This window comes from Sinocyclocheilus grahami, unplaced genomic scaffold, assembly GCF_001515645.1.
Source record: "Sinocyclocheilus grahami isolate Dianchi unplaced genomic scaffold, SAMN03320097.WGS_v1.1 scaffold128.1, whole genome shotgun sequence".
NCBI classification, from domain to species: Eukaryota; Metazoa; Chordata; class Actinopteri; order Cypriniformes; family Cyprinidae; genus Sinocyclocheilus; species Sinocyclocheilus grahami.
In genome coordinates, this window is record NW_015505307.1 from 278,022 (window position 1) to 294,835 (window position 16,814).

The 16,814-nt window shown below is 35.1% G+C and overlaps 2 protein-coding genes across 2 annotated transcripts in view; both read right to left on the bottom strand.

Annotated features, from left to right (window-relative positions):
* Nucleotides 1–3,894: 3,894 nt before the first annotated feature.
* On the bottom strand, nucleotides 3,895–4,864 carry LOC107590486 (CD48 antigen-like). Its single transcript, XM_016279239.1, has 3 exons — nucleotides 4,582–4,864; nucleotides 4,169–4,456; nucleotides 3,895–4,034 (listed from the first exon to the last, which is right to left on the bottom strand). Exons 1-3 carry the CDS (start codon nucleotides 4,862–4,864, stop codon nucleotides 3,895–3,897), a joined length of 711 nt encoding a protein of 236 aa, XP_016134725.1.
* A 6,557-nt stretch (nucleotides 4,865–11,421) lies between these two features.
* LOC107590487 (protein-methionine sulfoxide oxidase mical1-like) overlaps nucleotides 11,422–16,814 on the bottom strand; it is a 48,725-nt gene continuing 43,332 nt past the window's right edge. Inside the window, exons 16-18 of the mRNA XM_016279240.1 lie at nucleotides 15,369–15,456; nucleotides 14,876–14,949; nucleotides 11,422–12,744 (exon numbers count right to left, since the gene is read on the bottom strand). Of these exons, the coding sequence (XP_016134726.1) occupies nucleotides 12,545–12,744; nucleotides 14,876–14,949; nucleotides 15,369–15,456 (362 nt within the window). The 3' untranslated portion in view covers nucleotides 11,422–12,544. The remainder of the gene's footprint in view (nucleotides 12,745–14,875; nucleotides 14,950–15,368; nucleotides 15,457–16,814) is intronic.

The window sequence follows — 16,814 nt, forward strand, 5'->3', positions numbered from 1 at the left end:
ACCATTTATTTTCTTTCTTTTAAATATTATACCTCTTCTATACAGGACACCATCATAGAAAGGCCTCTGACTTCACAGGCAAAGTGGGTGTTTACTTAGGAGTCATAAAAGCAGCAAAAAGTCAGAGAGGGGGTGAAAAATGCTTATTTAGTTTTAAATTACAGAAAACATTATACCAACCAAGAAATATTATAAATGGAGAACAGAGGAACATTTTAAATGACTTATTCCACTGACTACCACTAGTTGCCAACCTCATATAAGTATCACTAGCCTAAATGATGTATGATTTGTATATCTGATATATGGTTTGAGATGTAAGATCAACACAAAACAATGAAAAAATACATATATTAATAATAAAAATATAATTGAAATTTTAAATGGGAAAACAAAATCAATATCAATCATTTGTTTTAAAAAAGAAACAAAGAAACAAACAATTACACAACATTATTGTTATTTTCAGTAATGTGCCAATTACTGAGTGCTCCAGTGACAATGTATTTTTGTAGGCCAACCCATATGTTTACATCATCCTGGTTCCTCTGACAAAAACCCAGTTGGATTTTTCCATTGGCTTCTGGATTATTGCAGATAAGCTCTGTGACCAACAAAAATTTGATTCTGACACGTTTTATTCATCATCATGGACAACCTAAACAAAAAAAGATAAATGTAGACTATAAATTAACTACACGATGGTCACGTGACTTCAACGTCACCACCACTGAGCTTCCGACAACTTATTTTCCCTTAAAGTTTGAGTTAGAATAGTTTGTAAGAGCGTGATTATAAACACAATGAGGCTATAAAAGCATCTAGTTTAGTTTAGTTGAGTTTATCTGTTCATCATGATGACATTTAGGCCTAATGTCCCCAACAGCCTTTGCGGGCCTGTTGAAACACTTGTTAAAGCTAGGGTAGACAGTTTCTGATCTACTAGTAGCATCCTGTGGAACTACAAAAATAAAGTGTTTCCAAACCTTTGCAAACGCTCCTTTTGTGTGTCACGTCTCCCCCAACTCTAACATCCCAAACACAGCTCTTACGGGTCTTTAAGTAGGCTACTTTCAATAAAAGGTCCAACATATTAGGAATACTTTTAACTTGAAGTTAGCTTACCTGTTGAGAAGAACTAAGCAAGTTTAATGTACCGATATGAAACCCAAACATTGCATCAAATTTCTCCATCTTGTAAAACACTGCCAGTGTTTTCTCTTTTATCCCGTTGTCAGTCTCTGTGTTTTTGTGGCAAGCAAAGACTTTAGATAGACCAAAACTGTGCGCTGACTCATGGTGTATGCACACCAAAAGCGGAGCGAATATTCGCATCTAGATTACTCGATTCACGGAATGTTTTTCGTGTCACTCGCGCGAATAAAATTATCGCGCAATGCTCTCCTTCGTTTTCTGATACAACCGGACGTGTCAAACTGGACATGTCAATAAGCTCTTCCCTGATTCGCTTATTCATGCAAATTTTCTGCTCGAGTAGAAATTTTTCAACTTGTGCAGAAGAGGCGATTGAGTATATCACGCATTTGCAGCATTCGCACAGCCCGGCGTGACTTCTATTAGCGTCTTTGCATTGAATGTAATCTACTCACGCAATTTAAGTCGCTTTTGGTGTACACACACCATTATGAATGGGAGAAAGTGCAATGCGCAAAAAAATAAAAAAGAATCATTGCTATTTCAATATAAGAAACAACATTTATTAGACAGTTGGCCAGATTTCATTGGTGATTTCAAATGAAATATAATCATAAACTTGGTGAACAGCTTTAGAGAATTTGATGTTTCCCCATTCAAAGAGATGTACTTGCATGACTGAAATGGTTACCTAAGAGGCCATGGTGCTGAGTGAAATGACTTGTCTTAAAGGGGTCATATGATGCGATTAAAATTTTTCCTTTCTCTTTGGAGTGTTACAAGCTCTTGGTGCATGAAGAGAACTTTGTGCTGTGGATCACTGGATCAGCTTTCACCGTGGACGAAGCAAAGTCCAGCCCGGAGTCGTCACATGTCCTTCCGGACGCTCCTTCGTCGAAATCGCCGGCCGCGCCATTCTCAAGCCCACCCGCCTCTGCTCACTCTAACCCTCCGGCTGTTCCTCACGCTAGCCCCCGGCCTCTGCTCACTGTAGGCCGCTGTGTGTGATTTTTATATTTTATATATTTAAAGCAAGTTTTTTGGGCAGTGTAGAGTAGCGCTTGTTGTTTGTCATTTCTCCAATCACAAATGCAGACATGGTTTTATGTTTACACTGCGCGATGCAACGCAACACGTAAAAAGACAGTATAAGTCATTATAATCCATAATTATGTCACCACTGGATGCAACGAATGTCTCGTTTATTTTCATGTTTTTGAATCATCGCTCCCGGCCGGACAGGGCATCATCACAATATTTCCGTCTCACGCTTGAGGTATTCAGCCAATCACAACGCACTGGATAGCTGGCCAATCACAGCACACCTCGCTTTTTCAGAGCGATGAGCTTTGTAAAAGTTTAGAGAATTTGATGTTTCCCCATTCAAAGAGATGTACTTGCATGACTGAAATGGTTACCTAAGAGGCCATGGTGCTGAGTGAAATGACTTGTCTTAAAGGGGTCATATGATGCGATTAAAATTTTTCCTTTCTCTTTGGAGTGTTACAAGCTCTTGGTGCATGAAGAAGATCTGTAAAGTTGCAAAGACTAAAGTCTCAAATCCAAAGAGATATTCTTTATAAAAGTTAAGAGTCAGCCACGCCTACCTAAAACAGCTCGTTCTAACACGCCCCCACATATCTACATCACTATGTGGGAAGATTTGCATAATGCCGCCCAAATGTTCACGCAAAGAAAGGTGTAACTTTTATTCTCGCTGTAGTATTGTTGTTGCCACCGCCTTGTCGTGATTCGTTGTGAAAGCGAAACTACTTTGTTTGGCCTTCCAAAAGAGGACGATATCTGCTTCGTCATGCCTGGAGCTGATCCGTGCTGGTTGCTGAGGAAATAGAACAATTTTGCGCTGTGGATCGCCGGATCGGCTTTCACCGTGGACGAAGCGGAGTCCAGCCCGATATGGAATTACATCTCTGCCGCAATTCTGCACGCGAAAGAGCGTGCAAAAGTGCATTTTGCACACGCGCGAACTGAGTTTTGTGGAGAAAATATTTGTCTCTCAAAGAAGAAAGTATCGAGCGCACGAAAATCTATTTTGCATTTAAAATAAGTTTTTGGATGTGTGCAGACCTTCTCTTTTGCGCGTGCAACATTTCACTAGCTTGCTCACCTAATGCCAGCCCTCAGTGCTCTCTAAATGCCAACAGCTCGCTTGCTCAGCACAACCCAGCGTTACAATATGCCATAATTCCAGCCAATCAGAGACGAGGCTGCTAAATTCTGATTGGCTGTCTTGACAACCAATCACAACATTCCTTGCATTACCTCGACAGCAGAAGAGGAAAAACAGTGCATGCATAATTATTATGCAAGTTGATATTCTGATCATATTTTTTATAATAATTATGCACACCTGAATACAAGGCGTTTTTTGAACAATAATATATAGATTATAAGTGATTAAATACAAGATTAATAGTGGTTATTAAGATTGATGTTGTTTGGAATTGGTAAAATGTGCTTGGATAAAAATATAATCAGAATATCAACTTGAAACCCAAAGTTGCTCACTCTAGGCCACCGTGTGTGACGCTGTGTTTCGTTGCGAAAGCGAAACTACTTTGTTTGGCCTTCCAATTGGAATCAAGTCTTACAATTTTGCTTGCACTTCCGAATGTCTTTTTTCCACACTAGCTAAACGCTCTCTGGCTCAGCCTGCTATTGTAGTGATTTTGTCATTTTATTTGGTGCTGCCTATAACCTTTCATCATGGCAGTGTCTTTAGCACACAGACGGAGCTCTTCCTTGAATGGAGCACAGCATCATGTGCTCAACCAGAAAGACAACAGTGCCAAATCCCACCAGACCGGACAGAACCAATCGAATCAGAACCTCAGTGACACCACAATGCTCCAGACAATCTGAAAGAGATGAGAGAGAAAAAGACAGACATGAAATCAACAACTGGCATTGTCTCTATTAAGAGACACATAAGCTGCACAGAGGTCATTGTGGCAGAAAGTGAGTTCCTGTCATTTTGTTTGACTTCGTGCACCTTCGTGTTGTGGGCAGATCTCTTTGAGGTGAAGATGGACGGTCTTATTGCTCACTGGATTTGCAGCTGTGCAGCTGTAGGCCTCTGGATCAGTATAATGGAGCTCTAATGGTAAACTCAGGTTCATGCTGAGATCTGGATTGGTGGTCTGGTTCACAATTTCACCCCCTTTATACCATGAGATGGACACGTCTTGTTCATTTTTAACAGAGCAGAACACAGAGCAGACTTCTTGATTTGGGTGAGCCACCGACGAACCAATCCTGATGGCAGGTACAGAAATTGGCTCTTTTTCACACACACACACACACACACACACACACACACACACACACACACACACTTTATATACTGATCATTAGCTATGAAAAAGACAAAGATTTTTTTTTGTATTGGCTATAACGAAATCTTACCATAAACATCAACTTTGAACGTCCTCGCTGGCATGAATCCACTGATGGTGACTTCATAAAGTCCAGATTCACTGGTGCTGATGTTCCAGATAGTCAGTGATCCAGTTTCTCGGTCCAGCTTTAGTCTGTTGACGAGTCTTGGTTCATAATGAGTGAAGACTGTTCCTTTAAACAGCTGTGCTATACGGGTTGTTTGGTCTCCACTTTCAAACAGCCACATTACTTCAGCATCTCTCTGTAGGCCAGTAGCTCCTGTTTGCAGAGTGACAACTTTTCCCTTCATCACAATCTTGAGTTCATCCCACCTACCATTTACAAGATCTAAAACAAAATAAAAATGGATTAAATGTGAGTTACAAAAATAAAAACCTACATCAGCTGCAAGAATCTAAGACGATACCTGGAATATGGCTTGGGACTTCTGTAGAATCAACCACATAATATTCAGGTTTAAATAACTAGCATCTGTAGCAAATGGTCAGTTATACCACAGGACCTAATTTCAACTTTAGATTTTAAAAATAAATTGCAAAGTTAATTTATATATTTTTAACACGCTTACACAATCCTACCATTTAAGATGCATGACAAGTGTAGGCCTACAGTAAATCGGTTGAACATACAAAAACCATCAGCATATTAGAATGATAATAAACTTAGACATAAACTTAGAGAAGTAGCTCCGGTTAGAATGTTCTTCCGCGGGATGTGTGCAGTTCTGTTTATTAACCGCAAGAGCGCCAAAAGTTACATAGTGCTGCTTTAAAGGGTTAGTTCACCCAAAAATGAAAATTAGGCTGTGTTTTATTCACCCCCGAGGCATCCTAGGTGTATATGACTTTCTTCTTTCAGACGAATCCAGTCGGAGTTATATTAAAAATAGTCTTTGATCTTTCAAGCTCCATCATTACACTCAGCGGGTGTTGCATTGCTTCAGTCCAAAAGACGTGAAATAAAAAGCTCCTTTCCATAAAATAAAGTGTCTCACATGGCTCCGGGGGGTGAACAAAGGCCTCCTGTAGCGAATTGATGCGTTTTTGTAAGAAAAATATCCATATTCAAAACGTAATAATCACTTGAATCTAGCTTGCGCTCACTGTTGTAAACGAAGCAGTTCCGGGAGCATGACGTATGAGGTCAGACGATTTTTATTTCACGTCTTTTGGACTGAAGGAATGCAACACCCATGAAAACCCATGAGTGCCATGAAACAGCTTGAAAGATCAAAGACAATTTTTTATATAACTCCGACTGGATTCAACTGAAAGAAGAAAGTCATATACACTTAGGATGCCTCGGGGGTGAGTAAAATGCAGCCTAATTTTCATTTTTGGGTGAACTAACCCTTTAAGCAGACAGTTCTTTGGATTAACTGTTTAAAACTGACTCTAGTGTGGTACCTCTACCTTATTTTACTCTCATGACTTTCAATAATTTTTCAGAGAACAGCAGCATAAACACTGACACATTTATTTCTCCTGGACGCATTGAGTAGAATTCGCATGACAGCACCAATGTCTGATGACAGCCAACCAGCAACCATAACCACAAAAACATTCTGCTTGTAAAACAAAGAAACAACAACAGAACAACATTAGGTTGTAGATAGCTCACCTTTCACATTGATGAAAAACGCAGTGTAAACCCACATACAGGAGAATATTTTAGCAGGTATCATATCAAAAATGATTGTAGGTTTGCCTGAACATTCAGTGAAGATCTTGTGTCTCAACTACGTTCAGCAGGAAGTGACACTGACCACGACACCAGGCTGGTCCTGCCCCAGGAGAGGGGTATGTTGAGTCATCTGAAGAGCCAATTAAATTATATGAAACAGTTAAATTCTTATCTACGTTGGGTTGTCATAGGCCAGAATAGAGCTGATTTATTGATTGATTGTCCTAGTCCATCTATGCAATCGACTTGCCTTTAAATGCCTTGCAACGCAACACTCTATAATAGAAATCCTAACAAAATAAAATAAAGGTAGTGAAATGTATATTCATGTTGAATATAGTGTCTAGGCTAACTAAACACAATTTGCCCTATGCTATCCATTCTCACTTCCAAGGTGTTGAATAATAAAATTAAAACACCCATTTAAAATTTAATACAGTTTATAAATTCTCCAGTGTTTTTCTATGGTAAAAATGCAATATCATTAATGCAAGTTTATAAATCACTCATTCAAAGCTGATTATCTCTGACAAACCTCTATTGTGCATCTGCTGGACAGTAAAGAGCAGCTCTCATCTCATCTAAAGCCAGTGATAATCTGGCAGTGATGTCACGGTCATGAACAATGATGGATTGATGTGTGTGTCTTATGTAACTAAGATTGGGAGTTCAGCTGAAGGTGTGAAGGGTGTCAGACGGAAATAGAGGAAAAGAGAGAAAGTTAAAAGACACATGACAATGATGATAAAACAGCCAATAATAGGACAAAACAATTGTGAAAATTAAAGCTCTGTCATCATTTACTCACCCTCACACAAACCTCTCTCTCTCATATATATATATATATATAGAACCCAATAGCTGGGTCAAAACATCCTAACAGCTGGGTCAAAAGAACCCAATAGCTGGGTTTGTCCCTTTTTAACCCAGCGCTGGGTTATATTTAACCCAGCATTTTTTAGAAATCAGAAATCACTTCCTCAGAAATCAGCTGACACATAACAGCTATCAATCACAACTGGCTGCTCACTTTCCAGTGCTGTAATCAGTGAACACACCATCCATCAGATGCACACAGGCGGAATGGATCACCCACAGAGTGAAGGACAGTTTGCTGGGCTCAATTATAAGGATGAGTTAGAGACTTTCAGGTCACTCACAACTCACAGGTTTTGTGTGATGTTTTGAATATTGACGTTATGAATTTTACTCATTTAAATCTGTCCGTAAATCAAGGTAACAGATTGCCAACCTGCTGTCGAGAACGATACTCGTTAAAGCAAACAAATCAGTAATTTTGCACCATACGCCACTGTTTTTCAGAAAGAGCACTTGTATGAATTCATAGATATATATTATAGTTGCATAACTAATACCAGCTCAAAATACCATAACAAACTATAAACCTAATAAATTATTTTAAGTTTTTAAAAGAAAGTTAAAATAATTATTAAAAAGTACAAAAGTATTGTGTAATAATTAAATAAAATTAAAATGATTATTTTAAATTTAAGACATAGCCTATATATAAAATATACACAATTATATATATATATGTATATATATATATCATTAAAAAAAATTAAATATTAGAAAACATATATAATAATTATTACAATAAATATATTGTCAGGATTATGGATCTGTTTTGTTATGTTTTGGCCGTTTCTGTTCCTGTGTTCCCTTATTTGGTCAGGGTCATGTTCCTGTCCTCGTTTAGTTAATTAGTCATTCTGTGCACCTGTGTTTGGTAATTGTCAGGTGTTTATAAGTTCTTGTCTGTGCATTTTTTTTCTGTCGGGTCTACTTGCTGTGAACGTCATCCTCGTGCTCCAGTGTATTGTGGCATATATGTATATACATACACATTTATAAACATTTTTTAAGTATAAATATAAACGATTGAAGGACAAAAAAAATCCTTATTTTTGAACATTAGATTGTGTCCAAAAGCTTCAAAACAGACTATTTTATAATCAGTTTTCTCTCTCTTTCTGTCCTTCTCAAATCAAATAGATTCTCTAGAGAAGGAACAGCAAATGTAATTGAACGTGTATCAGAGATTAAAAAGGCCATGACTGAGGAGCAGGCACATCAAATCAAATGAGCATCTGTTGTGCTGCAGTAGAGCTCTTGATTGAGCAGCACACAGACGGATGATGCCAGATAATCACAGGCTTCTGCATCTGCTGAGAAGAGTGCATCTGACCTGAGATTCACGAGCTTTACTGATCTAGAACAAACTTCATCTCACTTCACTCTAGATGACCCATGTGAGAGACCCATCAGCCGGATCCTAAGTAAATTGTCCAGTTTGGATGAATCTGCAGTGTGTGCTGCTCTGAAACCAGTTACCATCAACCAGATGAGGTCAACTGATCCAAGATCTGCTGCTGTGTGATGCAGGAGCTAGGATCACGAATCATTATCTTAATAGTTATAGTTAATTATTATAATAGTTCTTTTTTTTCAATTGAAGAGTACAAATCATCAAACCATTAAGGCAGTACAGTTATAAAAACAAAAAGTCTACACAGTTACAAATCCCTTAAGAAAATGAGCCATGGTTATAATATAGTAAAAGTGTAGTAACCATGGTTATTGCAGCAAAACCATGGTTAATTTGAGGTTACCATGGGGGTTTTTTTCATAAGGGATCTGTTGCTGGGTCAAAAATAAAAGTAATAAATGTACAGCTTAAGAGGACACATATAGAGATCGTTTTGAACGTTTTAGGATTAACAGAGCTTTGGCTAGAGTCCATATACTTGTCTAGATCAACTTTGAATAAAGAAAAGAGACGTTTAGAGACAGATTTTTTGTTTATGTATGTGAAATTTAGCTAGTAGGAAACACAAATTAAGTTATATATTGCTATATTCTCTTTTGAGCAATCAAACAATCCAAAGAAAACCCCTTTAGAACTCTTGCTGTGATATTGTTGGTTTTACACAATCAAAATTGTGTAATTATTGTCTGATGAATATGCTAACAACAAAAAAAGCTTATGATTATGTTAGCTACCATATCTATAAATAAAGACTTTAGACGACATGAAACTGTGGTCAAAAGTCTGTCATAAATGTGAAAATGTTGGATGGGGAAGGTGTTGTCGTCTGCGGTTATGTCCCCACCAGTGTCAAAATCAAACCTCATCCTGGTCCTCATGGATCCTCTTGCTCCTGATGTAGGAGGCCCTCTAGTGGCGCGATGTACCTTAAAGGGTTAGTTCACCCAAAAATGAAAAATCTGTCATTAATTACTCACCCTCCTGTTGTTCCAAACCCGTAAGACCTTCGTTCATCTTCGGAACACAATTTAAGATATTTCATATATAAATATGAGGGCTCTCTGACCCTCCCATAGACAGCAAGGTAACTACCACATACAAGGTCCAGAAAAGTACCAAGATGATCGACAACTAGCTACGAGAATACTTTTTTGCGCAAAGAAACGGCGTGAGCCGACGCGAGCGTGTGGCGGCGCTGACCCAGATCCGGCGTAACGACGTCATCATGACGGATCTGGGTCAGCGCCGGCGCCACCACACGCTCGTGTCATGGTACTGTCGGGAACGCACGTCCAAAGTGATGCCGTAGAGATGAAAATGTGGAATAAAGTTGTTATTTTTGTTTGTCCGAAGATGAACGAAGGTCTTCCGGGTTTGGAACAACACAAGGGTGAGTAATTAATGACAGAATTATTTTTTGTGTGTGAACCCTTTAAAAAACACAACAACAACAACACGAGGGTGAGTAATTAATGACAGAATAATTTTTTGTGTGTGAACCCTTTAAAAAACACAACAACAACAACACTTGAAAGTCTAGAGCAAAAAAGGCAATGACAGAAAATGGCATTTTCTGAGATCGGGGTGTGGTTACATCCACTTCAGCAGAGATTTTATAAGGATATATTAGCAGACAAAGGCTACAGTATGTGCAGAATAGCATACTAACATCCAACCCTTACTATTTCTGCAGTATAGCATGCACACTGTACTATACATACAAGTCAAGTCATGTGAAAACAATGTATCTTACTTCTGCATGAAACATAATATTACAAGAGTAAGTACGTACTGTTTCACATTCTCGGTTGAATAAAAGCAGTCAATGCTCAAAATATGTTTCTGGTATAAACCAAGAAATCAAGGCCGTTTTCACAGCGCTGAAACCAAACCAAGAAGCAAAACATAAAGTGCTAGATATTTTATTAGCATATTCAATAATTACTGTCCCCATAGAAAAGAAACCACTGGTGTCTGTGTGACGTGCATGCGTGTGTAAACATATTTAAAGAAAAGAAATACAATCCGGGAGCAAACGCAAAAAGCAAAAATTACACTACTGTTCCCAAATCACAAGCACAAATTTCCTCTCTCACAAGAATTAATGCCACTAATTATTCTCAGTGCTCAAAAAATGAACATCACTTTATCAAACACATAAACATACCAAGAAATAATTCTCTGTGGGACGCAGACTTTCTGCTTCTTTGCGCCTCCCTAAATGAATTCATGAATGAGTATTAGTTACTGTATAAACAAACACTTTCAAATAATGATACACAAATATACGTAATTAGAAATATATAAATGGAAACCGGTCCAGGCAGATGTACCCCTGAGAGAAAACCATGATCATGCAGAAAAAAAATCTAAACAATGAATAATAATAATACTAAACAAATCATACAATCACTTACAAGGACAAAAATAAATAATACAGTGCACAAAAGCTCATTGTGATATTGAATCTCTTGTTGCAAAGCTGTAATATATTCATAATTATACAATGCAAGTGCTGTTTAAGACATGATATTGGCATCAGGTTATGCAACATCATAAGTGTGTAAATACCTTTTATATAATATCTTTTAATGAGGACATTGTGTATGGAAGCTTATTTCTGCCACGGAATAAAAAAATAAAGCTAATCGCGACTTTCTCACAATTCTAACGCTTTTTCTTACAATTACAAGTTTATGTTTTGCAACTTGCAATTCTGAGTTTACATTTTGCAAAAAAAAAAGAAAAAGAAAAAAAAGTTAGAACTCTGAGATAAAAAGTAGCAATTAAATTTTTTTTTGTTTCCGCCAAGTAATAATAATAAAAAAAAAAAAAAAGATTGTGACTTTATCCAATAATTCAGACTTTTTCCGTAGATTCCTGACTACATTTCACAAGTTTAATTGGGAGTTTACATTTTGCAAGAAAAAAGTCAGAATTGTGAGATAAAAATGTCACATTTACTTTTTTTTTTTATTCCATGGTGAAAACGAGGTTGACTTTTTCTCTCTCCGAATTCTGACTTTACATCACACAATTCAGTTTTCTGTTATAATAGTTTTTTCTTACAGCTAACTAACTACATCTTGCAATTGTGCACTTGCAAAAGTCCGAATTTTGAGATAAAAACTCACAATTACCTTTTCAGTTTTTAAATTCTGTGGTTGAAATAAGCTTTAATAATTTTGATATTTAGAACATACATGACCTTGATAGACTCGATGGCACACGTGTACGCAAACATCTGCCCCAGTAAAGTCTGTGTTTGAGCGTGAGAGTCTTGTGAAAAGGTTGTGTCTGGGCAGTGAAGGCTGCGACGGATGTGCAGTTCCACAACATTTTCTACAGTCTCCAGAGTTTCTGTATCCATCTTAAAGCACATTTATGTTGGAGTGAGACCGTAGCGGCTGGCACTAGTTCCCAAATCTCGAGTGTCATAAACCTGTGCGCGCAGATGCGTTGAACTCTTTGGTTTTTAAGAGCAGTCTCTGCACAAAGTTGTGCAATGTATGCATTTGTGCCCACAAGTCATAGGGTTTGTTTATATTGTGTGGCTGAAATAAATATTCACCCTCTTGGCAATGCAAATCTGTATGACTTTCTTTCTGCTTTCTATGCTATAAAATGCAAGTCATGGTTCACTGAAATTTTTAAGCACTGCAAAACTGGTTATGAGGCAGATGAGAACGGTTAATATTTGGCATCACTGAAACTAAACAAAGCTGTGATTTGAGTCCGAAAAACGACTTTTAAAACTTTATATGAAAACCTAATAAACTTCATATCAATCATGTGGCTTCAAGGAATTGTATCTACTTTTATGATGATTTTATCATTACTTTCATTGAATGAAAAAGAGAACATCATGCAACTTTTTCCTTTTGTTTTCCACAAAAGATAACACATGTGATAGAAGGTTTATAACGGCATGAGGATGAGTAAATGATGAACTTTATGGTGTGTTGTGGCACTCAAAAAGTGTGTGTTTGTGGTGTCTTAGTCCCAGAGCACCTGGGATGCTGCGGTTGAATGTTTCTTGGCCTCCAGTACGGAGTTCCTCAGCAGTTCATCATTGACTTCCTTCAACCTCTTCTCCTCCAGGAAGGCCACCAGTGAATCCCTCATGTCCACCACATCCAGCATCTCCTGCAGGACCCGATTCTCATGTTCTCGCTGCTCAGGGGTTTTCTCAGAGTCTACATGCACAAGAACATCGAAACACGTTAATGCATGTGTGCACGTTCACATAAATACATTTTTTTAATTAATACTTTATTTAAATATCAATAACAATTTAAATTTGATATTAACATTAACTTGTTTAAAAACTATTTAATATTACATAATTTAAAACAAAAACAAATGTATTTTTGGCTTTTTGCTAAGTGTGTTAGAGCATGTGCAACAGCTAAACAACAACAATTTATAAATTTATATTATTATTAGTGTTGTCAAACGATTAATCGCATCCAAAATAAAAGTCTTTGTTTACATACTGTGTGTGTGTACTGTGTATATATATTTCGAAAATATTTACATGTATATATTTATGTTCATATAATTTATTAAATATATTTATATATGATATATATATATAAACGTAACATTTTTCTTAAATATATACATGCATGTGTGTGTATTTATATATATACATAATAAATATACACAGTACACACACATTATGTAAACAAACTTATTTTGGATGCGATTAATCACGATTAATCGTTTGACAGCACTAGTTATACATTTTTATTACTTAAATTATTATTTTAATATATCATTATTATTTTACGTTATTATTAACTATTTAAATAAAAAACTATTTTATATAATATCATTTAATATATAAGTTAATCAAATAATTTTTTTTTTATTTTGGAGTAAAGATTTTTTTCTTTTTGCTCATTGTGTCGAGCTAAACAACAACAACAATAATCAATTATTATTACTATTATTTCTATTCTTCTTCTTATTACTATTATTAATTATACAAGAAGCTTTCATGACCTCATATTACTTGCCAAATGGACTTTGTAAATCAATCTAAATTCATTTGTCTCCTCACAGGACTATTTAAATGACGTAACGGCATATTTAGATATTAATAATAATTTTATTCCAATTTCATATTCAAATTAAATTATTAAAATTAATTAGAAATATTTAATTTAAATTTAGTAATTTTATTTTAATTTGTGTTTTTATTATTATTAATAATAATAATTTTTAATAATATAAAATTAATAATTTTAATTAATATTAATAAAAAATATTTAATTTACATTTTAATTGAATGATTATATATGACAGTCAACACTGTATAGTACTATTTACAAACTGAAATATTAGCAAACTAATTTCTCTGTAAAACAGAATCGGTTTTCATTTCCCACCATCCATTTCCATGTATCTCCGTAGCTCCATGTTTACATACTGTACTGTGTATATATATTTCGAAAATATTTACATGTATATATTTATGTTCATATAATTTATTAAATATATTTATATATGATATATATATATATATAAACGTAACATTTTTCTTAAATATATACATGCATGTGTGTGTATTTATATATATACATAATAAATATACACAGTACACACACATTATGTAAACAAACTTATTTTGGATGCGATTAATCACGATTAATCGTTTGACAGCACTAGTTATACATTTTTATTACTTAAATTATTATTTTAATATATCATTATTATTTTACGTTATTATTAACTATTTAAATAAAAAACTATTTTATATAATATCATTTAATATATAAGTTAATCAAATAATTTTTTTTTTATTTTGGAGTAAAGATTTTTTTCTTTTTGCTCATTGTGTCGAGCTAAACAACAACAACAATAATCAATTATTATTACTATTATTTCTATTCTTCTTCTTATTACTATTATTAATTATACAAGAAGCTTTCATGACCTCATATTACTTGCCAAATGGACTTTGTAAATCAATCTAAATTCATTTGTCTCCTCACAGGACTATTTAAATGACGTAACGGCATATTTAGATATTAATAATAATTTTATTCCAATTTCATATTCAAATTAAATTATTAAAATTAATTAGAAATATTTAATTTAAATTTAGTAATTTTATTTTAATTTGTGTTTTTATTATTATTAATAATAATAATTTTTAATAATATAAAATTAATAATTTTAATTAATATTAATAAAAAATATTTAATTTACATTTTAATTGAATGATTATATATGACAGTCAACACTGTATAGTACTATTTACAAACTGAAATATTAGCAAACTAATTTCTCTGTAAAACAGAATCGGTTTTCATTTCCCACCATCCATTTCCATGTATCTCCGTAGCTCCATCTCTAACATGCTCTGTTTGTCTTCCAGCTCCAGCTGTCGAGACCTGTGAAACACAAAACCAGAATCACACAAATATATTCTGCTGCTGTTAGCACAGCCTGTAATTTAGTTTCTGCACAGAGGATCCAACTGTGCACAATATATGCTAAACGCATGCAAAGCGGTGGGTTAAATAAATGAGGCCACTCTACGCATTCATCTTAAGCATTAGTGCTCGTCAAAGACATGCAGGAGAGAGAGGTTGCCAGGGGCAACAAGACGACAAGCTGGCTTTCAGGGAGGCTTGAGGTTTTTCTTCAACACATGCAAAAATAAATGATGCACTTTGAGCAATAACTGCTATTGAGCTTTTTATTGTTAACTGTATTACTGCTGATATGACTGCTTGGTTAAGAAAGCAAGATGTTTAATCATTGAACTCAACTACTGGCCGTTTATGGGGGTCACAGTGTTCAGACTTACGCCACCATGAGATCGGACTCCTCTGAGAGCAGACTGTTCTTCTCCTGGACCAGATCAATCCACTGATCAATCGTTTCTGGGTCTGAACCTAAAACACACATACATCCACACGCAGTTATAACAAGATCTCTTTAATCTCAGTCGCCGCCACACTGACTTCTCTCAACCGACCTATAGTGCGTTCTGGGATGCTTATAAAACAGTACTGAAGGAGTTCCCATGCATGCAGGGCACAACGAAAGCTTTGAAATGGATTTAATTTAAAAGTAATTCATATGCAAAGAAAAAATAAATAAATAAAATACATTTAAGCATTCATTTGAAATATTAAGTCATTCATTCTTTTATCAGTGCGAATATCTGATAAACATAAAAAAAGGAAAAAAAAGATCCTTCAGAAATCATTCTCATACTGTATGCTGATTTGCTGCTCAAGAAACATTTCTGATTATTATTAATGTTGAAAGTAGCTGTGCTGCTTCATATTTTTGTGGAAACATTTGTAATACACTATTTTTAAGATTCTTTGATTAATCAAAAACAGTGCGATCAGTGTAGTTAGATTTTGAATGAATAACTCATGACTCAAACATATACAGTTTACAACTAACTGGGAGACTTTAATTAATTAGGTTACTAAGTGATTGTTTTTATTATAATCACTTAGTAACCTAATTAATTAACCTAAGTGATTGTTTTATTACATGTAAACTGTATGTGTTTGAGTAATCTGTATACGTTTCTAAAAAAAAAATTATTATTATTTTTTTTTTTTAGAGTCAAGTGTTGTCTTTCTTTTGCAGCAAGGAAGAGATTGGTAGCAGCTACATTTTTGTCAGTGTTGGATTGTGATATCATATACATGCAGGCACCCAAGCACTGTTTACAGGCATTGGATTCAGTTTATCATGGAGCATTAAGGTTCATCACAAATTCAAATGCCCTTACTCATCATATTTTATTGTACTCTATTACTTATAAATGAATGCAGTATTTCATGTTAAAATAGAGTCAATGCCTTTAAAATCCCATTTTTGAAGCCAGATTAGTGCCATCTGGTGGGAGTAAAATAAGAAAAACATCTGCAATTCCATGGTTTAGCCCATAGATTCCTATATAGCTCTATATAAAAGGCCTATAAATTCTCTAATTGTTTTTAGCCATAAATACTTATTTTTATAAAGTTGTGGGTTTGGATATATTATTTAGACATTCTCAAAGACAACTTTTTTTAAAGGTTTAGATTTTTTTTTGTTTGAAATGTTGATTTGAAGCATCAGTTTTTGAATTATTATTACTAGAGTCAAACCTGAACACAGAGAAAGCATTTTGTTACACAAAACATTAAAATTCTATAAAAATGTAACAGAAATGTTTTATCAGAGCTTAATCCTTCTGGGTTTGATCTGATTTCAACCTCTTATTTCAGTTTTCTGACTCGTTTTG

Bases quoted from the DNA above. Each gene is read 5' to 3' on its own strand.
- LOC107590486 (XM_016279239.1), bottom strand. From the start codon at position 4,864: ATGAAGGGAAAAGTTGTCACTCTGCAAACAGGAGCTACTGGCCTACAG. The intron at 4,457-4,581 runs GTAAGATTTCGT...TGTGTGAAAAAG, and splicing joins GTTCAAAGTTGATGTTTATG to AGCCAATTTCTGTACCTGCC. The intron at 4,035-4,168 runs GTGCACGAAGTC...CATCTCTTTCAG, and splicing joins GATCTGCCCACAACACGAAG to ATTGTCTGGAGCATTGTGGT.